Below are 22996 nucleotides of genomic sequence, written 5' to 3' on the forward strand. Positions count from 1 at the left end.
TAAGTAACCTCTGGGGTTTGTGATATAAGGCCAAAATACCACGGCTAAGGACTGTGTTCAGGCACTCCGCATTGCGCCATGCATAAGAACAGCCCTTAGCCGTGGTATATTGGCCATATACCACACCCCCTTGGGCCTTATTGCTTCAATAACACTCCCTTGACACTCTCATGTCTTCATTTAACAACGCGTCTCTCTTCCACCATCTCTCTGCTTCTCACCCTTACAGATTTAGACCGCCAGATCCTCTTCACCTAGCTTTGTTTGACTTCTGCATAAAAGTGTAGATAAACGGGCTCTCAGTTTGATTTATTCATGTCAGACCACTAACAAAGCTGTGGCTTGACATGATGCCAAGTACATTTTCTGGGCCAGTGGCCAAAAGCTACACATCCACAGCTACACTTCAGTCAGGATTTCATTATATATTTGGGGGGCAACTTAAGTACCCCTATTTAGTTTGCTATCATTCCAGATTTAGTGTTATCCAGTTTTCCATAGATCAGTTACAGATGAGTGTTGGCATGGCAGTCCCCAGGCCTGTACTTGGGGGTCAAAGTGGACATGACAGGGGCAATGACTTCTTCATGCAGTCAGTGGGCCCTGCTGGGTGGACTGGGGCTGTAGTGGGGGGTCCATCTATCTGTGCATTGGGGGGGGGGGGGGGGGGGGGGGGGGGGTGCAGGCAGAGTGAGATGCATAGTCCCTATGAGGGAAGACTGAGACTCATGGTAGTGTTGGTAGTGTTTGGAGAAGTGGGGGTCACTCTATGCCAGTGAAGCAAGCCAGAGGAATGCGACAGAGTGCACAGCTGCCCCATCCTATCAAACCACAGGCACTGTGCTGTCTGAGGAGCATAAAGATGGCTGTGTGGCATGTCCATGTTCAGGACCTCCCATGGATGGAGTTGAGGGCCTGGGATGCATCATGCTCAGTTCCCTATAAGAGCACTTCCTGGTGTAAAACACTCTAGCCCCTCAAGGTGAGATACAATTCCTTAGCATTTAGAAACAAGGCTTGCTCATCTTACAACTTAAAGTTTCTGATCCTGCATAAAAGTCCTGTGGATCACGTAGTCCTGCTTATTCCACAGGTGTATCACTTTTTTAGGGAGTAATAAAGCTCTAGATCATGGTGTCCCAGTCAATCTTGCAAGCAAGCCCTCGGGAGAGGAGAAAATACTGACACCTGAGCACCCTCAATGACATTGAGTGAGATCCACTGTTTGAGAAAGAGGCATTCAGACTATCTGTCTTTACCATGGGTCTTAAAAATGCGGTCCAGGAGCCATTTTTGGCCCACCACCTGATTTAATGTGGCCCCACTTTTTCTTGTAGCACTCTTTCCAAACATTCAAACCTCATTTGAAAATAATGTACGATGTGGTGCTCATGCCTTCATGCTTTAGCACTCATAAATTGGATTGAGCCATATATTTACAGATTATGTGTTTTATCTTTATCTGTTTTATCTGGCTCACGCACAGTGACTGCCGACTGCCTACATTTTTCACGCGATTCTACATGTAAAACGTTCACAAATTACGTTCAGAGGTACAAAGTACTCTCGGCCAGCAAACACTATTGGTGTGCCTGAGGCCTTACGTCGACTGATTTAGCTTGACTGTTACTACAGCTGAGTCTGCTGAGTGTCCACGGCAACCACAGAGGTCTTTGTGACTGATCTCTGAACAGTTTGCTCCACAGTTAACATTTCCAGGCCGAAAGGTCACGTCTGGAGTCTGAGTGTGTGAGGGCCACTGTGGGTGTTTGAGAACGCCTGGGGCTTACACACACTATGGGTGTTTATTGGGGGTGAGCCAGGGTTCATGGGTTGACCAGAGAATGTGCACTGTCCCCCTAGCCATCTCAACACTGCCCTCATCTTACGCAAGCTCTCTCTGAATGCAAATGTCAAAGGGCCGCTCCATAACAATTCTATCAAAAGACCATGTTAACTCCCACTTTTCTCTGTGAAATCACATGTTAAGAGAACACGGCCTCCGCATTTCTTTAGTTGGATTTCTTTCCTGGGCCTACCAGCATGTGTGAATTCTTGAATTAGGTCTTTCCAAAATGTTTTTTCAAGTCCAATCAATACAGTGTGCTTGTAAATACCCATTAAGCCGTGCCATAAAGACAACCTCTATTCTGAATACTGTGCCAAGGATGCATGGAAAGCTTTTGTTATTCAATGTCCAAGAATCATCTGGAGCTTCGGGTCACAGTCGTCTGTTTACAGCTGTGGGGCCGGCATTGCCCGGCCATGGCTGGAGCTCTATTATTGAGCTAGGAACCCACCCAGCAGTGATTACCATCTCATTATAAACTAAGGAAGTGGCAGCTTGTTTGTTTCTAGGGTTGCAGTGGAATACATTTGCACATCTCCAAGAGTTCATGCGATATCAGGTGTGAATTCCACCAAGCACTAAGTGCTATCTTCTCCTCTCTCACTTCTTGCAGTCTCTCGCTCCTTCTCCCTCTCCTTCTACCCCCTTCCCCACTTAATTTGGCCTCCCTCTGTTTTCACAGCCTTTGTAGGTGATGCCTCCTGAAGTTTCCTTTCACACTCCGCGTGGAGATTTTAATTAACATATGTTGCGTTAATTAGGGCCCCTCTGCAAACCTGAACAGAAGGCGGTTCTCCAAGAGCCGGTTGGAAAGCATGTGCTGCCGTTAAGTCCTTCTAATCAGAACCATTTGCACGCCGATTACTAGGAGCGCCTCGCTTCTGCCTTCACAGCTCCCCAAAACACCTGCACCTCACCGCCTCAGCAGCACCAACACACCCAAACACAAAGCCAGACTTCATCACATTCTCACAGCTGCCATGAAACACGCCCCAATGCATTTGATATAATATAGTCAGAAGAGTATGTGACACCTGTCATAACATGTAGTGACAGATTATAACAACATTCATAAGACTTATGCCAATTGACATAACCCTGCAATTGTGATCCATTTAATGTTAAACAAAGATTCAAATGTTTCATATTTCGCAGTGATGCATGTGTCAGGTGGTGTAATGACTGATAGATCCTCCATTCTCATGAAGTGTTGTGCAGGAACTAGGAAACCAACTTCAAATGTGGTACGCCTTGAATCCACATTGTGATTTATACAGGCTGCAGTTTATTAATTGATTTGAGATCCATGTGGGTCAAGCTTGGGAGGTCTACCCACATTGGTGAAATGTCAAGGCACTGGTATTAATGACTAGAGGTCATGCTCTCAGTGGGTAAAGTTGACAGGGGACACGTGGATAACATTTCTATGATATATTTGCCTGAATTTTGGAACATAATGGTCTAAGCACGTTTCGGTTTACCACACATAAACTAGTTGGAAAAGCGTGTTGTCAACCAACAATGATGCAGCACAGTTTGTCACGTACCCTGTTGTGATTCCCCCGTCTAAGCACCATAATGCCTGATCAGGGTTCAGTGGGGGGCCAGTTGCTACAGATTGAATTAATGGTGTCCACCTGAAGGCATAAGGACCCTACTGTTGTCAACAAGTTGTTACATTTAGCAGACACTCTTATCCAGAGTGACTTACAGACGCAATTAGGGTTAAGTGCCTTGCTCAAGGGCACATCAACAGATTGTTCACCGCGTCAGCTCTGGGATTCAAACCAGCGACCTTTCGATTACTGGCCCAATGCTCTTAACCGCTAGGCTACCTGCCACCCATTGTAAATGTCATTGATGTGTCTTGGGTTCTATACTACTATACATTTGATGGGTGACGACCAAGTGTAGAGTATAACTATTTAAGAATTTTATGATGATGTAACCCTCCACGTATATATCTTTAGAGGCTGCTAATGTCCGGCGTGAGATATGTGACACTTTTCACAGAAATGTATCACTATATAGTCAAGGCGCTAGATGACAATATTGAGAAAGACCTGGGTTAACCAACTGACCCCTCAACGATGTGCAAATTGTTCAGAAGTTTAGCACTTCTAAATCTGTCAGTCTACGGAAGTCTTAAAAGGCTGAAGGTCCATTCGAGCTTCTTCGATTGCCATTTCAAAGGCTGCTTTGTACTGCATTTTGACCTAAATATAGTGAGTAGCTTCTTATTTTTAATAGTTCAAAAATGAATCATTTGTTCAACATAAAATGTGAGGTTAGTACCTTATAATTATGTTGGTGATGTTTGCTCGGTATTCAACACCGGTGGATAAGTTGAGATCTTAGACGTGGCCTGTTTGTAATGGTTGGAGGAGAAAAGAGAAGCTGAGGTAATGTCCTGGGGCACTAACTTGCAGCAGGTTGGCCTGAGAGCAGGGAAGGAGAAACGGCGTCCTCTGTCCCGGAGGCTCATGCGTACGCCTGGGTGGCCTGGCCGCCGTGTCTCTCAAACTGTGGCCCTCTTGCCATTCGTGTCAACATCGATGACTTCAATGGTATGTCCTTGTGGGCTCACCTTACTAGGAGAGATACAGGAAGCTGACATTAGAGCAATGAAAGTGTGGAGGGGGAGAACTGTGTAATACCTGTACTGGGGGGAATTCTGTGTATTAGTGTGTGTGTGTGTGTGTGTGTGTGTGTGTGTGTGTGTGTGTGTGTGTGTGTGTGTGTGTGTGTGTGTGTGTGTGTGTGTGTGTGTGTGTGTGTGTGTGTGTGTGTGTGTGTGTGTGTGTGTGTGTGTGTGTGTCTGTGTCTGTGTCTGTGTGAGTGTGTGTTATCTGTTTCATCTGTGTTTATCATAGAGATCTCCTCTCCGAGCAGAATTGAAAGAAGTGCCTGTGTTCTCGGAACACACTGGGACAGTTGTTAAGTGCTGAGTCTGTTGCTGGAGGAGTCAGTCACAGACAATGTCAGTCAATTACGGCTCTATTTCATCTTCTACACTTTTCTAGTACAGCATTCTACACTGTTACTGAGCTAACATGTACTGTAGCAGTGATATCACATTGTTTTCACAGAATTATTAGAAATAACTCTTTATGGAATCAACTAAGGTATGATATTTACTTGATTCCTTGTGAAATCAATGTGTTTATGTGACCCATTTTACAGAAAATATCACAGATTTGACCAATTTAGGTTCAAAAAGGAAACTGTTAAAGATTTAAAAGTCAGAGATAGAATTCAAATTTGACATTTCCCGTTTTAAGCAATCAATAACTGGTCATGTGCAGGTTAATTTCAATTAATCACATAATGATGGGTGACAATGACTGGTATTAGATTACTGCAAATATATTCCTCCACGAGCCCTTATTTGCAAGATTTTAAAAACATGACTGAGTAAATAGTAATGCACTATCGTATTGGAAATGTAATTTTATTCGACATTCAAAACTCTGAAACGGAATCGTTTACGTTGACTCCTTCACACTCGTTTTGTTACCCTAATAGGCACTTTTTCTACATGAAATCAAAACCTTGTGGGTGTGCGGAAGCTTGTATGAATTCTCCCTCCCTCGCGATGATGACTAAAATGCTGACAAAAATTGTGTTTAATCGGAATGTTGTATGTTGGTAAGAAAATGGATCAACTCAGAGACAGTTGAGAAAATATTGATCATAGAGTCTGGTGTCAGTGTGATCCTGGACGTATTGCGCACGCCTGTGCACGCTGTAAACGCTTGTTATTACAACATTTGAATTATGGAAATACAAAGGCCACACATTTGAATCTTGTACAATCAAAAGGTTATGAATAAAACGAAAGACTAACCATTAACTTGTTTTTGTTTGTTTGTTTGTTTTTAAACCAAAAGGGCAACAGATTGTGGGTCAAAATTAGAGAATAGGCTATCAAATATTAGGATCACAACAGTTAGTTTTATCAAGCTATATGAATCATTTACATCTGATTAGCAATAACAAAGCATTAGGAACACCTGCTCTTTCCATGACATAGACTGACCAGGTGAATCCATGTGAAAGCTATGATCCCTTATTGATGTCACTTGTTAAATACACTTAAAGCAAACTCTGCTGGGTTTTTTTTTTCACGCTAAACAGTTTCCTGTGTGTATCGAGAATGGTCCACCAAGTTCATCCAGGGGGGGGCAAAAAAAAGGGAGGGTGGGCTGCAACTCAATATTAGGAAGGTGTTCTTAATATTTTCTACATTGTATATATGTTTATTATCTGTCTAATTTCTCCGTATGCTGTATTCCAGGTAGGCTATACTTTATCGTTAGGATTTAAGGCCTATAGTAGCATTGTAGTAGTTTACTACTAAGTGATCATAATAATATTGTTAATGTTGTTATTATCATTATCATTTTGAATATAGTATTTTCATTGCCTACTTTCATATGCCTGCCACTGAAATAAAATAATGAATATATTTTGATAACATACAATTCCAGTAACCGATTCGTGCACGTTATTATTTATATTTCCTAAAATGTGTTCACGACCTGAAGTAATGTGAGAAACTGTTGCACTCATAACCATTTCAGAAAGTGTTCAAATTTGTTTATCTCCTTGTCTGCCTAGTTAGAATATGCGCATGAGCAAGTCCTCAGGGAACAGGGAGGGTTCTTGCGAAATGGAAACCTATCACGTCTAGCTTCGACATCAAACCCACCTCCAACCAATTACCAGTCGCAAAATGTATATATCATAGTTTATGAACCTGGGCATGTGTTGGAGATACTGGTAGGGACTCTTGTAAAAAGAAGATAAGACAATCGGAGACCAAAGATAAAATAATTAGCCAGTTTATTTTAATAAATAGTAGGCTATTTTAAATGATTGCCAATTTGTTGGAATATTTAAATGTAAGGTGCGTTTTCCAGAAGTCGATAGATTTATTGGTATAGGAACTTTAGTCAATTGTACTTAGCTCGAGTGAGGAAAAAAACATCGGTAGGTGGACGAAATGTTTCAGTTTGTGCATTTATCTCAAAATCCGTAAACGCGCTTTCAATTCACTGGACGTGAAACAGGGGCACCGTGAACCTATGACATTGCACATACACTGAGACTGGGGCTGCAAATGGGCGGCATAGGTGGCAATCTTTACCTCAGTATGTTGAATGGGACAGATACGCAAACTTTCGGAAAAGACACCGATATCAACAATCACCTTCAACGCAGCAAGAATTCCGTGGATTTTAAAATGGGAATTCAGGACACCAGATTATATTACCAAGACTCAATTCAAAACGGACAGGACGGATCGGCACTGCCGTACCACGCAGACCAAACTGTGGCCGGATTCGGAGCGCAACCCGGGAGGTTTTACTCACCAACTCCCCACAATAGCTGCCATTTCAGCAGTGTCAGGTCGCCGACTAGAAACGGAACGGGACAGACTTATTTACCAACGGGAAGCGAAGGTTTCTCGACAACTAGCAAAGAAGTTTACCCTGCCTCTGCGGAGAGTTATCCCGCACCCGTTCAACATGGGTACTATCGCGCGCCACTCTACCCATTACCTGGGCTACAGGTGTGCGGAAAGACGCAGGCTCTCCTCAACAACTATCCTCTGTGGGCGAAGTTCCACAAATACCAAACCGAAATGATCATAACGAAACAGGGGCGGTGAGTAGAAATGCAAATTCCGTCAGAGGGAAACTTATTGCCTATTTATAAGCCTACATCTTATTTAGCCACAAAATGACAAAGTAGCACGATTTGTACCATAGGTATGTAGGCGCGCGCTGAACGTTGTTGACAGGTGCCATGGACAGGTATGAGCGCTCGTGGGCAAATCATTGGTGAGGGGAAAGTTCCTTTACTGCCTTGCTCTTGTTATCCTCGAAATCATTCCTAAACAAGGTATTTGCTAATGATGGCCTTATTATGAAGTTTCAATTTGTGCCAAACTGCCAAAGCCGAGTCTGTCACGCGCAAATGAATTAGGCCAATACGAATTAATCCAGACAGGGTTTGAGGGTATCGATACACTACACAGACTAACAAAGTGCTCCAAAAATATGTATTAGATATGAAATGAGTGTTAAACTCGCTGAAAATCTATAGAGAAATTTTCCTAAGATGAAAACTGCATGATATTTAGGCTAAACTTCAAATAAACTAACTCCAGCATTTAGAGCTTCTCACATCATATTTTTCTAGTTTTCCTTTTTGTATTTACATTTTATTTTACCGTTATATCGTAATTGATTTAACTTGTGTAACTAATCAGGAAAATAATAGGCCAAGCAATCCATGTTCTCATGCGTCGGTTTGAGTCCAATGTGTTATGATGACGAGCATAAATACTAACCACAATATCAGAGAAATATTGTTTGCTGGAAAACATAATGACACTTCAGCCTGACCCCCTGAAGTGCATGCAGAGGGTATCACGACGGTGGCATAAGCCACTGGCTCCCAACCCACCCAGCAACGAACACAAGGGGAAGACATTGCTGGAGGCACTGTCGCATAGGTCACCGAGCATTAAGATCCAGTCATGTCGATGATGATTAATTTACTAATATGCGACACATCCGTCTGACATAAGGTTTCAGGCCATCAGTTTCTCGTGATTCTGATCTGTCAAAAGACCAAGTGCGCTGTCATATAATAGGACATTGGTATTTTAAATGAATTACATGCTTGCCCTTCCAGTTACCACTGTATTTACTACCAACATGGAGCTTTTAAAATTTTGTAAATACATCATTTGGATGAATACTTTTAAGATAAATACAATTGTGTCATAAATGTGTTATTAGGCTACCTGTGTTTGTCATAAAAATGTGATTATTCTAAAATATATGTACATCAATCACAACAGCGTGCACAAAACAGCATTGATCAATGAAAAGTCTACTATTTAAAAAAAAATAACATGTACAGTATTTTCATAGGCTACTTTTCATATTCACATGTTGTATACCCAGAATTTGTCCAGTTACTTATGTTCACCCTTTATAGGCTAAACTGAGTCACTGTGTCATCTCTCGCTCTTTCTTAAAAATGAAATGAACATCTATGAGAGTCAAAAATTCCACTTCTTTCCAGTCTGTCCATTACATTGTATTCTCCTGTCACCGAGAAAGTTCTACTGCAGAGAGCTCTTCAAGTATAAGCAAATTCTAAGACCTGGCCTTAGGACTACAGCTGCGCATCTTATGTATGCATTTGTGAATTTTTGTGTGACGGTCTTGTTCGCGACTTCAAGAAGTCCTGGACACTGGCACATTTTAATCATTGCTGTATTCTTGCACTGTCCTCTGGGACTTTGGAAATGTATGGCCATGTATCAAAAATTCATTTAGGGCCAAATGAATTATTTGTGGGGCAGGCAGTGTGTGTGTGTGTGTGTGTGTGTGTGTGTGTGTGTGTGTGTGTGTGTGTGTGTCAGTTTTTGACATAACATCTTCTGGCACATAACCCTGTGGAAAATGACAGTCTGGTCATGGTCATCCCAGCTCATGTAATTAAAGTAATTAATACATCTCTTAAAATACACATAATGCCCCCCCCCCCCCCCTTCTCACACACACGCACACACACACACACACACACACACACACACACACACACACACACACACACACACACACACACACACACACACACACACACACACAGAGGCACTCACCAACATAGCACACACGATAGTAATATTTAGATGCATATTGAATTGAAATACTGCATGTTATAAACAAAAACTCTTCTCATGATGGAATTTTCCACTGCTAGTGAAAGAAAAGTCTTCGAGCTCTTGGGGTACGGGTTCCAATGGAACTTCTGTAAAGCCGAGAGGGAGAGAGAGAGAGAGAGAGAGAGAGAGAGAGAGAGCGAGAGAGAGAGAGAGAGAGAGAGAGGTGGGGGGTGAATTGCAGACCGAGCACCAGCCAGGCTTCAGATGGCCATACACAGAACAGTGGTGCAAGGCACCTTTGATGTTCAAGCTTGGAAGGCAAGGTGTGTTTTTTTTCCTTCTTCACCCTCACCTCTTCTCGGATACAGTAAGAGTACAGCGAGTGAGGATCCCATTCCCTCAGAAGAACAAGTTTGGCCTTTGAAATGTGCAGCAATCCCTATGCCTGTGCCAGGGGCCCTAGTTCTCCTCTTCTTTTCAAGTTTTCCTCTAAAACAAGACCAATTCGTTTAACATTGGCTTGGCCCATCCATCTCCTCCACCACTGAATCTCTGTTTGACTCATGGCAGTGGCAATAGTAACCTCAATGAAACCTTATCTGTTGATGAGAGGTTTGTATATTTTGATAGTGGTCTGCCGTGCACTAAGATTGCTGATAGCAACATAACTAAGGAGACAATGTCAGATGATGGTTATACGTGATTCGAATTTGACCAGGACATGCATATTTTTTTAGCGACAACTGCGTTCAGCCATTGTTAACGTTTCAGAAACATCTCTTGTAAAAGAAGGCGTCTTGTAAAGAAAAAGACAACCATTATGTTGTTGTGTGCCTTCTGGATTTTTACATTGTTTAAATCTTTAATGTTCTCTAATTCGATTCTGTTTCGAACTGTTATTGATCTTTAGCATTGATGTGTTCTTAGAAGGAGATATGATTGAGTGCGTTCTTACAGTGTAGACAGCCTCCTTCAGAGGATGAGTTTTGAGCTAACTTGAGACACAGGAATCATGGTTACCTGCTCAGAGTCTGCTTCTGGTTCATTGAATCTTGTTAATGTTGTGAGAAACACATCAAGGGTATATTTCTCACTTAATATGTTACAAAAAACATTTCAACATTCAAAAAATATATATATTTAGGATCAATCAATCACAATTGAATTAAACCATTGTGTTATAACTGTTTATTACCCATGTATAAACTATCTAGAAACTAATAATGAACATGTCTGAAGTAGAGTATGAGGGTGAAAGATGAAGTAGAGTTTATTTGTTGATTGGTTTTAAGCATCTTTGGTCCTATAAAAGTACTATATAAATCCATTGTTTGTATTATCATTTTTACGGCTCCAGTACATGGAGTTGGCTTTTGAAACTGTAGCAGAAAGTGTAGCGGAAAGTGTCAGATGGCTGTTTTATTTACTGTAGCTGTCAAGAGGTGTTCCTGAAAACTGGCATTGAATAAAAATGCACATTAGCATTTGTAGAGATAGCAATTAGTGGTTGTAAACATCAAGTGCAACCTAGTCTGTGTCTGAGTAATGCATCTACTAAACAAAAATATAAATGCAACACGTAACAATTTCAAACATTTTACTGGGTTACAGTTCATTGAAACAAATTCATTAGGCCCTTATCTATGGATTTCACATGACTGGGCAGGGGCACAGCCATGGGTAGGCCCACCCCTTAGGAGCCAGGACACCCACTGGGGAGCCAGGCCCAGCCAATCAGAATTTGTTTTTCCGGACAAAAGGGCTTTATTACAAATACTCCTTAGCACCCAGTACTGCCAAATTCTCTAAAATGATGTTGGAGGCGGCTCTTGGTAGAGAAATTAGCATTACATTCTCTGGCAACAGCTCTGTTGGACATTCCTGCAGTCAGCATGCCAAGTGCACACTCCCTCAAAAAAAGTTGTGTTTTGTGGCATTGTGTGACAAACTGCACATTTTAGATTGGTCTTTTATTGTCCCCAGCACAAAGTGCACCTGTGTAATGATCATGCTGCTTAATCAGCTTCTTGATATGGATGTATTATCTTGGCAAAGGATAAACGCCCCCCCCCCCCCCCCCCCCCCCTCCTCTCCCTCTCCCTCCCCTCTCGCTCTCTCTCTCATGAAGCAGAAGTAGGACTATTTCAAGGTTTTGGTGTCTTAGGATTTTTAAATGACTTGTCACATCCTGTACAGCTGTTGGTGAGTGCATAGATAGAGGATGCAATGTCTTGCAGAAACCTCTAATGCAGACTCTTCAGAAGAACTAACCCAAGTACTTCCTGTATGCTCTGATGTTTAGGTTCTTCACGGATGTAGAGAATATGGAGCATGTACAGCATGGTGGCGTCCACTCATAAAAACCGTCCCTCTAGGCACACACGTCAGTTCAACATTTAGTTTTTCATTTACATTTGGTTGAGTTGTCAACTAACGTGAATTCAACGTGAAATCAACAAAACAAATCACCATGTCATTGGATTTAGGTTAAAAGTGGGAGGAAAAAAGACGAAATGCCCTTATGTTGATGACTTTTTGCAAATCCAATTAGTTCTCCACGTTGATTCAACATCGTCACATACATATTTACGGTTGAAATGACGTGGCAACAACGTTGATTCAACCCGTTTTTGTCCCAGTGGGTTTGATTTGAGGTTCATGCTTGCAGCAATAATATGTTTGCATATATTCAGTGTATTTGAATTGCTGTGCAGCCAATAACTGCTTTACTGATTCATCCAATGCCAACAGTATCCTGTATCATCAATCATATCTTCAATGTGTATCAAATAACATCATCTGACTATATATTCCAATTGTTGCACCTGTACTGTTTTCTATGTACAGAGAGGTTATCTATACTGCACATTGATACAGTGGACAGAGAATAGATGCCTATAAATAGTGTGAAACTCTGCTTGTGTCCAGCAGCAGCTGTAGACTGGCATGTTTTCATCAGAGTTGATCAAGTGTACTTGTGTGGTGACACAAACTGGACCTGAACTCCTGTCCTGTTGAATCAGTGGGTGCGCTCAAGCATCAAAGTCTTCTCCCCGGTGAATATCCAGTCACTCTACAGCGTCTGCTTCACATCCCCAGGACAACCCCTCCTTTTTCTCTCTCCTTCTTTCTCTCTCTTTCCCTCTACCCCGTTTTTCCTTGACTGTGCGCTCTCTCTTTCTCTCTACCCCATTTCAACGACAATCCCATTTTTGTCATTGACATTTTGTTTGTTAACTTCACCCACATTTTAAATGAGTGGCAGTCTGGCAAGTACTACAGGTACAGCTATGACTACATATGACGTAAATACGAGGATTTACTCAGAACGGACACTGCCTTTACCACCACAGGCCCTGTCATACCAGACAGGTTTCGCCTACAGTCCTAGACACTAGTGCAGGAGTCACTGGACATTGAATCATGGCATGGCTAGGCCATTCTGTCGTTGTCCCATCTCAGTCAGCCTCTCTGCCATTCAACCTCTGCCAGAGAAGTTTCCAGACCTCAGCCTGCACTCTCAATAACGAAAACCCCGAAACCTCCTCCACATGTCTGAGGCTCCGTCGTTGGTTTCCCCTCGACAGGTTCTGATTTCTGATAAAAGGCCTCAGTTTAAATAAGTCTGATAATACAAGTGAAGGAAAATGTCAACTTTCAGTGTTCTTGTTTTCTGTTAATCTCATGGCGCAGGGTTAGTGGGGTTCTGCTCATGACTCAAACAGCCTGCCGCCAGTTTCTGTTTTCACTTATATTAAATGCCCAATGCAGCTGTTTTTTTTTTCAATATCAAATCATTTCTGTGTAACAATTAAGTGCTATACTGTAATATATTTCCATTAAGAAAACAACTATTTCTAAAGTATGAATTTAGCTAGGACTGTCTGAGAGTGGTCGAGTGGGGGAGGGAAAAACTGAAAATTAGCTGTCAATGGCAGAGAGGTTTGCAAATCTCTCTATAAATCAATTGATGCGAAAGCCAAAACTCCCGCCCATGCAAATCTGCTGATTAGAAGGGCCTGTATAGGTTGCATTTTCAACCAGCAACTATCAGGAAATAATACTGATAAAACATGTTCACACTTTTACAATGTTAGTTTCATCAGCTGTTGTACAATATAATACAAAACACAGGAAAAACTGAATTTTGACTGCACTGGACCTTTAAACACAGACCTGGATGGAGAAACCTATCGCCTGTTATTCGTTAGCAGCTAAGGAGCTGCCACAATACTTGGATTTCACCAAGAACTGTGATTGATTGTTGCACCAGGCTGCCCATAATGCACGTAGCCAGACTGCTATCCAACAGTGTAGGGGTTTACTGTGGAAGGAAAATATGGCATCACCTAATTAGATTTAGTACAAAGGGTATATGATGTGTGTACGGTCTTGTGAGTTTTGTCAATGAAATCAGTTAGCACATTATCTCCTACAGACACAGTATATGACAACCGCTTCCATCTTGTCACAGAAGCATGCAGAACAAACGCAAACAAAACGTATTCTATAACAATTGCTAGGTTTTCATCCAATTGGCAGCAGGTTTTCATGTGAATATTCTCAGATCCGCATAAATAAAATATGCTCATTTTCCCACCAGTGGTTTCCACCAAACTGACTTGTCACAGATGAAAATCAGCATGTGATGACGTAGTGTACACAAAATTGACATTTTCACTTAAGTTTTCATGGACCGAATAAAAATCTAATGTTGTGCACTTTCACCACCCTGTGTGAAGTTAATCATCATGTATTTCATCTGTAAACTGCATTGTTTCCCCGAGTCGTAGTGGGAGGACCACACTACACATCATCACGTGACTCCAAGTTTACTTCGATTTGATGGTTGTTATATCAATATTTGCTCTTAAAGGCGTTTCCTCCGCCATTTCTCCAATAACCATGTCGAACCTAAAAATGAACTGTTGGCTTTTTTTTTTTTTTTAAATCAGAGCTGTCGTGATTTATTTGTGTACTTTTCTCGCAAAAAAAACTGTGGATGGAAACGTGGTCATTGAAGAGAAAACTCTGTTTTGTATCAGCAGAGTACAGGTTGACTTGACTAAATGACTGTGGCACTGAAATCTGTGAGATACACACACACACACACACACACACACACATATACACACACGCACATACATACACCCCCCCCCCCCCCCCAATGGTGTAAGAGTTACCCACCAGAGTGAATGCCCTCTGTCCACACACACACACACACACACACACACACACACGCACACACATACACACACATACAGTTTCCCCCAAAAACAAATATCTCTTTATACACCTCACTTGTTTTACACTGCTTAATGCTGAAACAGCTTGAGGGTGGAATAGACTGAATTTAAATGAGCTGAGCATCTCTCTCCCTCAATCTCTGCTATAGTATTGTAGGACTAAATACTTTACCATGGCTTAAAGAGACCAACATTTAACCCTCTGAAAAGCCTGCAGTATTAATTATTAATTTTGTTGCGAAATTGCATTATTTTTCTCGCCATAGTTTATTTTATTTGGATAGGGACACAGTACAAACACATTGACACACTGAGCAGGTTGTCAGGTTGCATTGCTCTATGCTGTTTCTAGCTCATGCTACATTTTAAAGCCTGTCTCCAAATGGACTGCAATGGATAATAATAGTCATTTCCTGAGTTGGCTGGTTGGTGGCAATGAGAGTATCTGTAAAGGAAGTGTCTTTTTAGCGCAGCTTCTAGAACTTAGAACCACCGCAAATGAATGGTCAAAGCCTTATCTGATCAAGTATCTATCCGTCACTGAAGCACACTATCTCAACAAATGTATTGTATTGGCAGCGCTGTAGCCTCAGGTACTACGGAGTGTAAAAACAACGGACCAAATGTCAAGCGTGCCACGAGGATTTAGCGCCACATACAGCAGCAACCTGGAGTATCATAATGAAGGCATATACAACCCAGTGTAAACTGATAGGTGTATATATAGTATAAATGGCAGGGCGCCTGAGGGCAAGGGGTTATATAATGTATTCGGGAGAATCCACTCCAGCAGAAAGCAATCCTGTGGTTGTGTTGTGTACGTGCTCCCGTACACGTGTGTGTGTGTGTGTGTGTGTGTGTGTGTGTGTGTGTGTGTGTGTGTGTGTGTGTGTGTGTGTGTGTGTGTGTGTGTGTGTGTGTGTGTGTGTGTGTACTGTACAATATGTATGTGTGTGTGTGTTTGGCCAAACTTTAGCCAGCATTCCCCTACTGTATTGCCTGGGGACAGGCTGACCTCCCCGTTAACTTCACGGCCCCGGTGCTCAAAATCTGTTCACCAAAGTCAAGCTGCAGCAATGCTTTCTGGTCCATCTTTTATTAACGGTCATATTACATTTTTACCTCCACTACACTCATACCCCCCCACCCCACTCTGCCCCTCAGCCCTCTAACCGCACACAAAAAAAACAGCACACTACACCTTCGGAAATGTACACCTAGAAGTCCCCTCTTTATCTTGGCTCGCTGTTGTTTCTGACAAAGATGCCTTAGGATTGCTTCCGATTGCAGTACAATGTGTAGCTAAAAGTAGATTTTGACATTGTGATGGTAGTGTTGTAAAGCTGTCAAGTCAGGAAATGTTAATTGCATTCATATATTTTTACTTCAATTGTGTGTATATGTCCACACTGGAATAATGGTAGTAAAACAATAACACCACTCATAATACGGCTTTTATAAAGAGCAATACCGCATCATTTTTGTGTTACTTAAATTCAATCTGGCTCTATAAGAAAACGCTACAGTCTCAGTGTATTTTAATCAACTATATCTATCTACCTCTTCTCTCATCTTCTGATGACCTTTTTCTCCTCTCTTCTACTCTAGGAGGATGTTCCCCTTCCTGAGTTTCAACATCAGCGTTCTGGACCCGTCAGCCCACTACAATGTGTATGTGGACGTGGTCCTATCCGACCAGCACCACTGGAGGTACCAGGGAGGCAAGTGGGTCCAGTGTGGCAAAGCAGAGGGTAACATGCCAGGTATGATTACCTAGCGGTTGAGAACATTTCGGCCAACGTTGGACCAGTAACCCGAAAGGGCGCTGGTTCTAATCCCTGAACAGACTAGGTGAAAAATCTGCCCTTGAGCAAGGCACTTAACCCAAATTGCTATTGTAAGTCGCTTTGGATAAGAGCATCTGCTACATGACTTAAATGTTAAAATATCTTAAATATATATTGCCACACCACACTCTCTGTCATCAATACTGCTCCAATCAATGACATACAATGGTACAATGAGTGAAACCAAAGGATCCCTCCAGAGTAGCATTGAGAGTTAGAGCATCAACGTGACCTTAGCATTTATAACCATGCTTATCGATTGAATGGAACATGGATTCAGTCTTTTCCTCAGTGGCTAATCATCCTTCTCACTCTACTCCATTCGTTTCAATTTACCCAGTGTGAGTGAAATCACCAAGAGACTCAACCTAAGGCAGCTACATTGTTTTGTGAACGATGACAATTTCAACCCGCCGTACAGCACTGCAGTCATTGAAATAGGTCAACCTGTGTCATACACTAACATGTATTGTGGCTGTGTGGCTCCTGACTAATTACAGTGCCGTGGTAGCCGTGGTAACATTGTTGTGGTGGCTATGATTCTTTAGTAACATGTTAGTAGGTCGTTTTGCTCATGTTAACAGGAGCTGTGATTGTTTAGTATGGCATTTGCTTGTAAACAATTTGCGAAGCATTAATGTAGACTTGTAAATGGCTTCACGAGAGCTTCATTAACGTTGTTTCTAATTCTTTCCAATAGGGAACAGGATGTATATGCACCCAGACTCTCCCAACACAGGGGCTCACTGGATGAGGCAGGAGGTATCGTTTGGCAAGCTCAAGCTCACCAACAACAAGGGCAGTGCCAACAACGTGGGCCAGGTAACGTGGGGCAGATATGCCTCAGAAACTCATTTAAAGATGTCATCATATCCAAATGAGATTTTCCATTGGTGGTACTTTTCATTGTTTTTTTTTCATGGTCGTTAATGCCCTTCTAGGACTAACTCTCCGGTGCTTTTTCCCTCTTAGATGATCGTTCTGCAGTCACTTCATAAGTACCAGCCACGGTTGCACATCGTCGAAGTGAAGGAGGATGGTTCTGAGGACCTCTTCCTCACCGCCAAGGCCCAGACCTTCATCTTCCCAGAGACCCAATTCATCGCCGTCACAGCCTATCAGAACGCAGACGTGAGTCACCTCGCCTGACCTCAACAGCTCATTTGACTAGCCCTTTTCCTTAGCATACCATAGACCAGGGGTCACCAACCGGTCGATCGCGATCGACTTGTCGATCTCCAAGGCATTTCTAGTCGATCGCCAAATATTTCTGTAAAAAAAAACAACGATAAGGCCTTGTGTTCCTATTTTTTTTTAAATTATTATCGGGTTGTTGGTGGTAGGTGCAGTCAATTCAGCTGCCCTGCACCCGGGTAGGCAAACTGTTGCCATGTTATGTGAGGTAAAAAAAAATAAAAAAAAATAAAAAAAAGTTGATACTCTGATTTCAAAACGTTTAAAACCATGACTAGAGAGAGACTGTCAATGAATACAGCAAAGAGCTGCTGTTTTATGAGTGAGTTCATGTTTAAGTTCTTACTCAGCACTGTCAACACTTTGTCTTCAACACTTTATTCACCCATAAAATGTGTGTTCTTCCTATTTCCACTCAGCTCTACAACAAGCAGTGCAGCAGTAATGAATGAGTAGGAAAGTGTATCTATAGCGGCTTGGGTCTTTTTTAATATCAAGGAACGTTTCTCTGTTCATAGGAGTAACAACCTGAATTTGTGCATGAGGCAGAAGCAATGTGATGCGACTCGAATTTCGCCATCAGCTGGAAGACGGTGTCCCTTTTTGGTCAGTGTCAGTGGAGGAAAGGGAGAGCGGAGGGATGTTGAGAGATGTTGCTCTCTCCCTCCTCTGAGACTGACCATCAGATGCAGGCACCATCAGCCCAGTAATACAACAATGGATCTATTACCGGTGTGATCATATAGCCTACCTCAAATTTTGAAATATATATATTTTTACATGTCCCGAACAACAATTCATTGGCAGGTCAATTCAAGCAAAGCCAGTATGCGGGGATAATGTATTGGGCCTATTGCTTGCTGCACATACCTCACTGGTACAGTACTGTCTTTAATTGGTTAATGTTGCATAGGCTTAATTTTTTTTAAAGTCATGTTAACAAAAAATCGGAGTGGTAGATCTCGGCATGCATTTTGACTCAGAAAGTGATCTTGACTTAGAAAAGGTTGGTGACCACTGCCATAGACGTTTATAACGTAATTAGGAATAGAAGTGTACTCACACTGAAGTGCCAAACAAGAAGACTTTCCCACGATAAGAAAATAAACTGTGTAACCCTCATTAGTAATTTCATGCAGTCAGTGATCTCTCTCTCTCGCCCCCTCTCTCCCCCTCTCTCTCCCACTCTCTCTCCCCCTCTCTCTCCCACTCTCTCTCCCCCTCTCTCTCCCACTCTCTCTCCCACTCTCTCTCCCCCTCTCTTTTTCCTATGCGCCTAAGCTCTCACACTCTCTCTCCTTAACGATCTGTCTGTCCTATCCTTGCCCACTCTCCCATCCTGTCTCCTGCTATTTCTTACACAGATCACCCAGCTAAAAATAGACCATAACCCCTTTGCGAAAGGTTTCCGGGACAATTATGACGCGTGAGTATGCCAGAAAATAACCAAATGAATAAAGAGAAAACAAAACCCCTCAAAAACATCTGTAGTCTTGAATGAGAACGTTTGACATTTTAAACCAGCTCTATGTATGTACAAGCGGACGCTGAGGCACAGTGCTCACACACTTACTCAGTCCTACCATATCAACACTGGATATCTCCAACTAATAAATATACAATTGCTAACCCTAATAGGCCAATGTATTTCTATCTCAGAAAGATGTGTTGATATGAGGAGGTGTGAAAGACATTTGATGTGACACATGTTTTGCCAGGAAGTAACACGTCTTCTTGTGTTGCGCCCCCTCCCCCGTTCCTCCCCGTTCCCCTGCCTAGGCTGTACGCACCACCTGACTCGGACCGCGTCACCCCCTCTCCCACCGAGGGCCAGCAGCTTTTGGCAGGTACCTGCTATACCCAGGGGTACCTGATGGACCAGTACATGAACCCACTGCCCCAGAACCGCTTCTACAGCCGGGAGCACATGGCAGCCATGGGCCATCAGACCAAAGACCCCTCAGCCAGCCCCCACAGCCGCTGGTACCGCTCCCCCCAGCAGAGTGTCACCTCCAACCGGCTGGACTTTAACTCCTATGAGGGTGACTTCTCCAGCAACAGCTTCTACAAGCCCTTCCCCCTGCAGACGTCGGCCCACCACACGCTGAGCTACTACGAGGACAGCCCGTTCGCCACGGCCAGCGTATCCGTCTCAGGAGCCTCCTCGGCAGCCTGGAGCACCGGCCGGCCCTCCCCTCAGTACCTCAACCATCACTGTTCCAGTAAAGTCAGCCCCAGTCTAGGCTGGTTCAGGCCTGTGTCCTCTACCTCTCCAGGTCACCCCAGGCTCCACCCCCCGTCCCTCCTGGAGCCACTCCGCCCCCCACCTTCACTGCAGGACAAGCCCAAGGAGGCGGGGGTGGTAGGAGAGGACCTCTGGCTGGAACCCCCCTCGGTCAAATCGGTGGACTCTGCTGACTCCGGCCTGTTCGAGGGCGGGGCAGAGGGCAAGAAGCGACGAGTGTCACCCTACGCTTCCAGCACGGAGAACTCGCCGCCCACGCGCAGCGTGGAGGTCTGTGAAAAGGACTGCAGTAGTGATGCCGGCTACTACGGCTTTTATACCCACTGAAGCCGCCCCACCCACCACGTAAATACCGTCTCCTAGTGTCCCCCTCCTGTCCTCTTTGTGCTTTGGTATCTCCCACATGGCCGTGTCTCTCTGCCTGTCCCATGTCATGTAATGGCGCTGGACTGAAGCTCCATTGGCCACAGAACGCCAACATCACAGATGGGCCAGGTAAATGGCACCTCAGCCATTTTGACACATACAGACAGACTGGACCTCTCGACAGGCCAAAAGGGAGGCTTCTCTAAGGTTGTGTTTTGGTTACGTGTTTGAGGACAAGGACCTCCTAAGGTCAGGCAGGAACACTTTGAACATGACTGTTAATGTGTGCGAGGGCCAAAGTGCAAAGGCAATATGACTGGGTCCACAGACACTGCCCTAGAAACATACAGACACACAGACCTTTGACTTAAGTCTTTTTAACGTTTGGGGATTCAAAAATAAGACGTCTGCACACCTGCTGACAGACCCCTGCAGGGACTGTCCAGTCTTCCCCCATCACACTCACACACAGACACACACTCTCTTTCACACACACATGATCACACAAAGACACACGCTCTCTCTCACACACACACATACTATTCTCCAGCTCCACTTTTAGTATATGCTCGCAGTCACATGAACCAATGTACTGAGACGCAGACACGACTGGTTGTATGCTAATAACAAAACGGAATCATTTCTGTCTAATCCTCTGTCTGAGGAGTTTGGAACTCCCCCTTGTGACAGCAGAGAAGAACTGCAGGCTGATGGCGAGCGCGCAGGCGAGAGCAGAGGCCAGCGTCAGGTGTTAGAGGTGAGGGGAGCTTAGCAAGCACATGACCTGAAGGGTCAAGGCTAATCAGTATCAAGGCTGACGGGCCACTCTTCCTGTGACCTACTGTCGCCTACATCAGGTCTGTCATTTAGAACAACACAGCCTTAGCAGCCAATCCAAAGACTCACAACACAATGGAAATCAGCATATCTCACGGACAATCTGAGGCAACTACAAAGGCGATGAATTAAAACGTGAGCCAGTCAGACAACACACAACGGAAATCATTACCAGCAGGGTATATGGTTTTTGGTTTTTACTTTAGGTTCATCATGTCGTGACAAAGACACAGCTTCCTGGCAGATCTATAGAGAGAGGAGAGGGCGATAGAGGAAGTCTCTGGGGGTGACTCTGGGTGTGACAGGCAGCCTCTTACTCAGAGGACCCTGGGATACTGGTGGTCTAAAACCACATATTGCTGGGTGTGTGTGCTCCAATTGCGAGGCCATAAGAAATGACAGGAATATAATCAAGGCATGGCCTCATTATTTATTGCACTTATGATTACGGTATATCGTACACAGAGGACACATGGCCTTATTAAGTGACAGGCCAGCCATGAAAACATGACTCACAAACACAGTCACTCACTCACACTGGAAGGTGACCAAAACAAATCCACTTTTGAGTTTTAAAAAAGACAATGGGTCTGTGTGTCTACAGTCAGCCCTACTGGCTATGATTGAATATACTTAATGTAAGATTATTTTTTTTTAAACATTTTTTATCCTACTTACATATACTGGATGTTCATTTCGTTTACCTCCTCAATGTGTTTTTATATTATTAATTCATGAATTGTACAGATGCCAACTTTCAAAGGGAAATTCTGCCATTTTGTGTCAGGCTAAACTGCCTTTCTACAAACAAACAGAGAAGCTGGTTTTCCTATTGGAAGGCGGAAGAAATCAGTGATTCTCTGACATAAAACTGGAGCAATAGGATGGAGAAGACAATCAGATCTGTGGTATTGCAGAACTCTTGTAAATGAAATATGTAAATACGCAAACAGAAAGACACCTTCCCTAAACAGAGCTTAGCATAATGTGACTTTGCTGTGACACCATCATAATGCAATAATGCCACAGCACAATAAAGGTCATTGGACTGACTTCATGTACTACAAAAGGGGAAAGGAAATCAACTGGAATTTAAAAAGTCTAGCTATAGACGCTTTCTTATGTAGAGTTGATCTTATGCTGGACACTATAGAAATATATTGCTAACATGAGTCTCTTCCTGAAAAGTTAATTTTACCCTTAAGCAGTTTAAATGAATGAAAATGGGGACTTCATTATTACAGTTGTTTGTTAAGAGGTGGAAAATTCGTTGTTATTTAAGTGCAATTAAAATGAGATGTGAATTAACGTTTTATTTATAAAGTGTTCAGTATTGCAAGAGCAAATGAAAAACATTGATTTGATCAAATGTTTGGAAAATGTGCAGAAATGATTTACTCTATCTTGTGCTACATGATTTTGTATGTGACGCTGTCTGGCACTGTGACCTGCATTAACATGACTGCTAGTGAGTTGAGAGATATAGATCATTCTGTCTGTACGTGGTGTAGACTCCTCAGGACGGCCTCCTGGTGTACATCTCCTTACAATAAACAAAACAAACTCCTGCCAATAGAAATCTTCTAGAAACAATCCATAACCCATGATTCATTGCCATCCTTTTATTAGAATTAAGTTGTGAATGGGAAATGTCTTCCCGTCTCGACTTAAAAAGCTCAAAGAGGATAAAGATGGGGTAGACTTGAAAGGTCAAATTCTCCATCC

At 43.0% G+C, this 22996-nt stretch overlaps 1 protein-coding gene across 1 annotated transcript; it reads left to right on the forward strand.

Annotated features, from left to right (window-relative positions):
- Positions 1–6623: 6623 nt before the first annotated feature.
- On the forward strand, positions 6624–22842 carry tbx21 (T-box transcription factor 21). Its single transcript, NM_001195793.1, is given in 6 exon segments — positions 6624–7519; positions 16391–16545; positions 17330–17451; positions 17602–17760; positions 19188–19249; positions 19603–22842. Coding segments are annotated over 6 exon segments (1839 nt in total). The 5' UTR covers positions 6624–6971; the 3' UTR covers positions 20396–22842.
- The last annotated feature ends 154 nt before the right edge of the window (positions 22843–22996 follow it).

This window comes from Oncorhynchus mykiss, chromosome 16 (assembly GCF_057628025.1).
Source record: "Oncorhynchus mykiss isolate SJ-2025 chromosome 16, ASM5762802v1, whole genome shotgun sequence".
NCBI classification, from domain to species: Eukaryota; Metazoa; Chordata; class Actinopteri; order Salmoniformes; family Salmonidae; genus Oncorhynchus; species Oncorhynchus mykiss.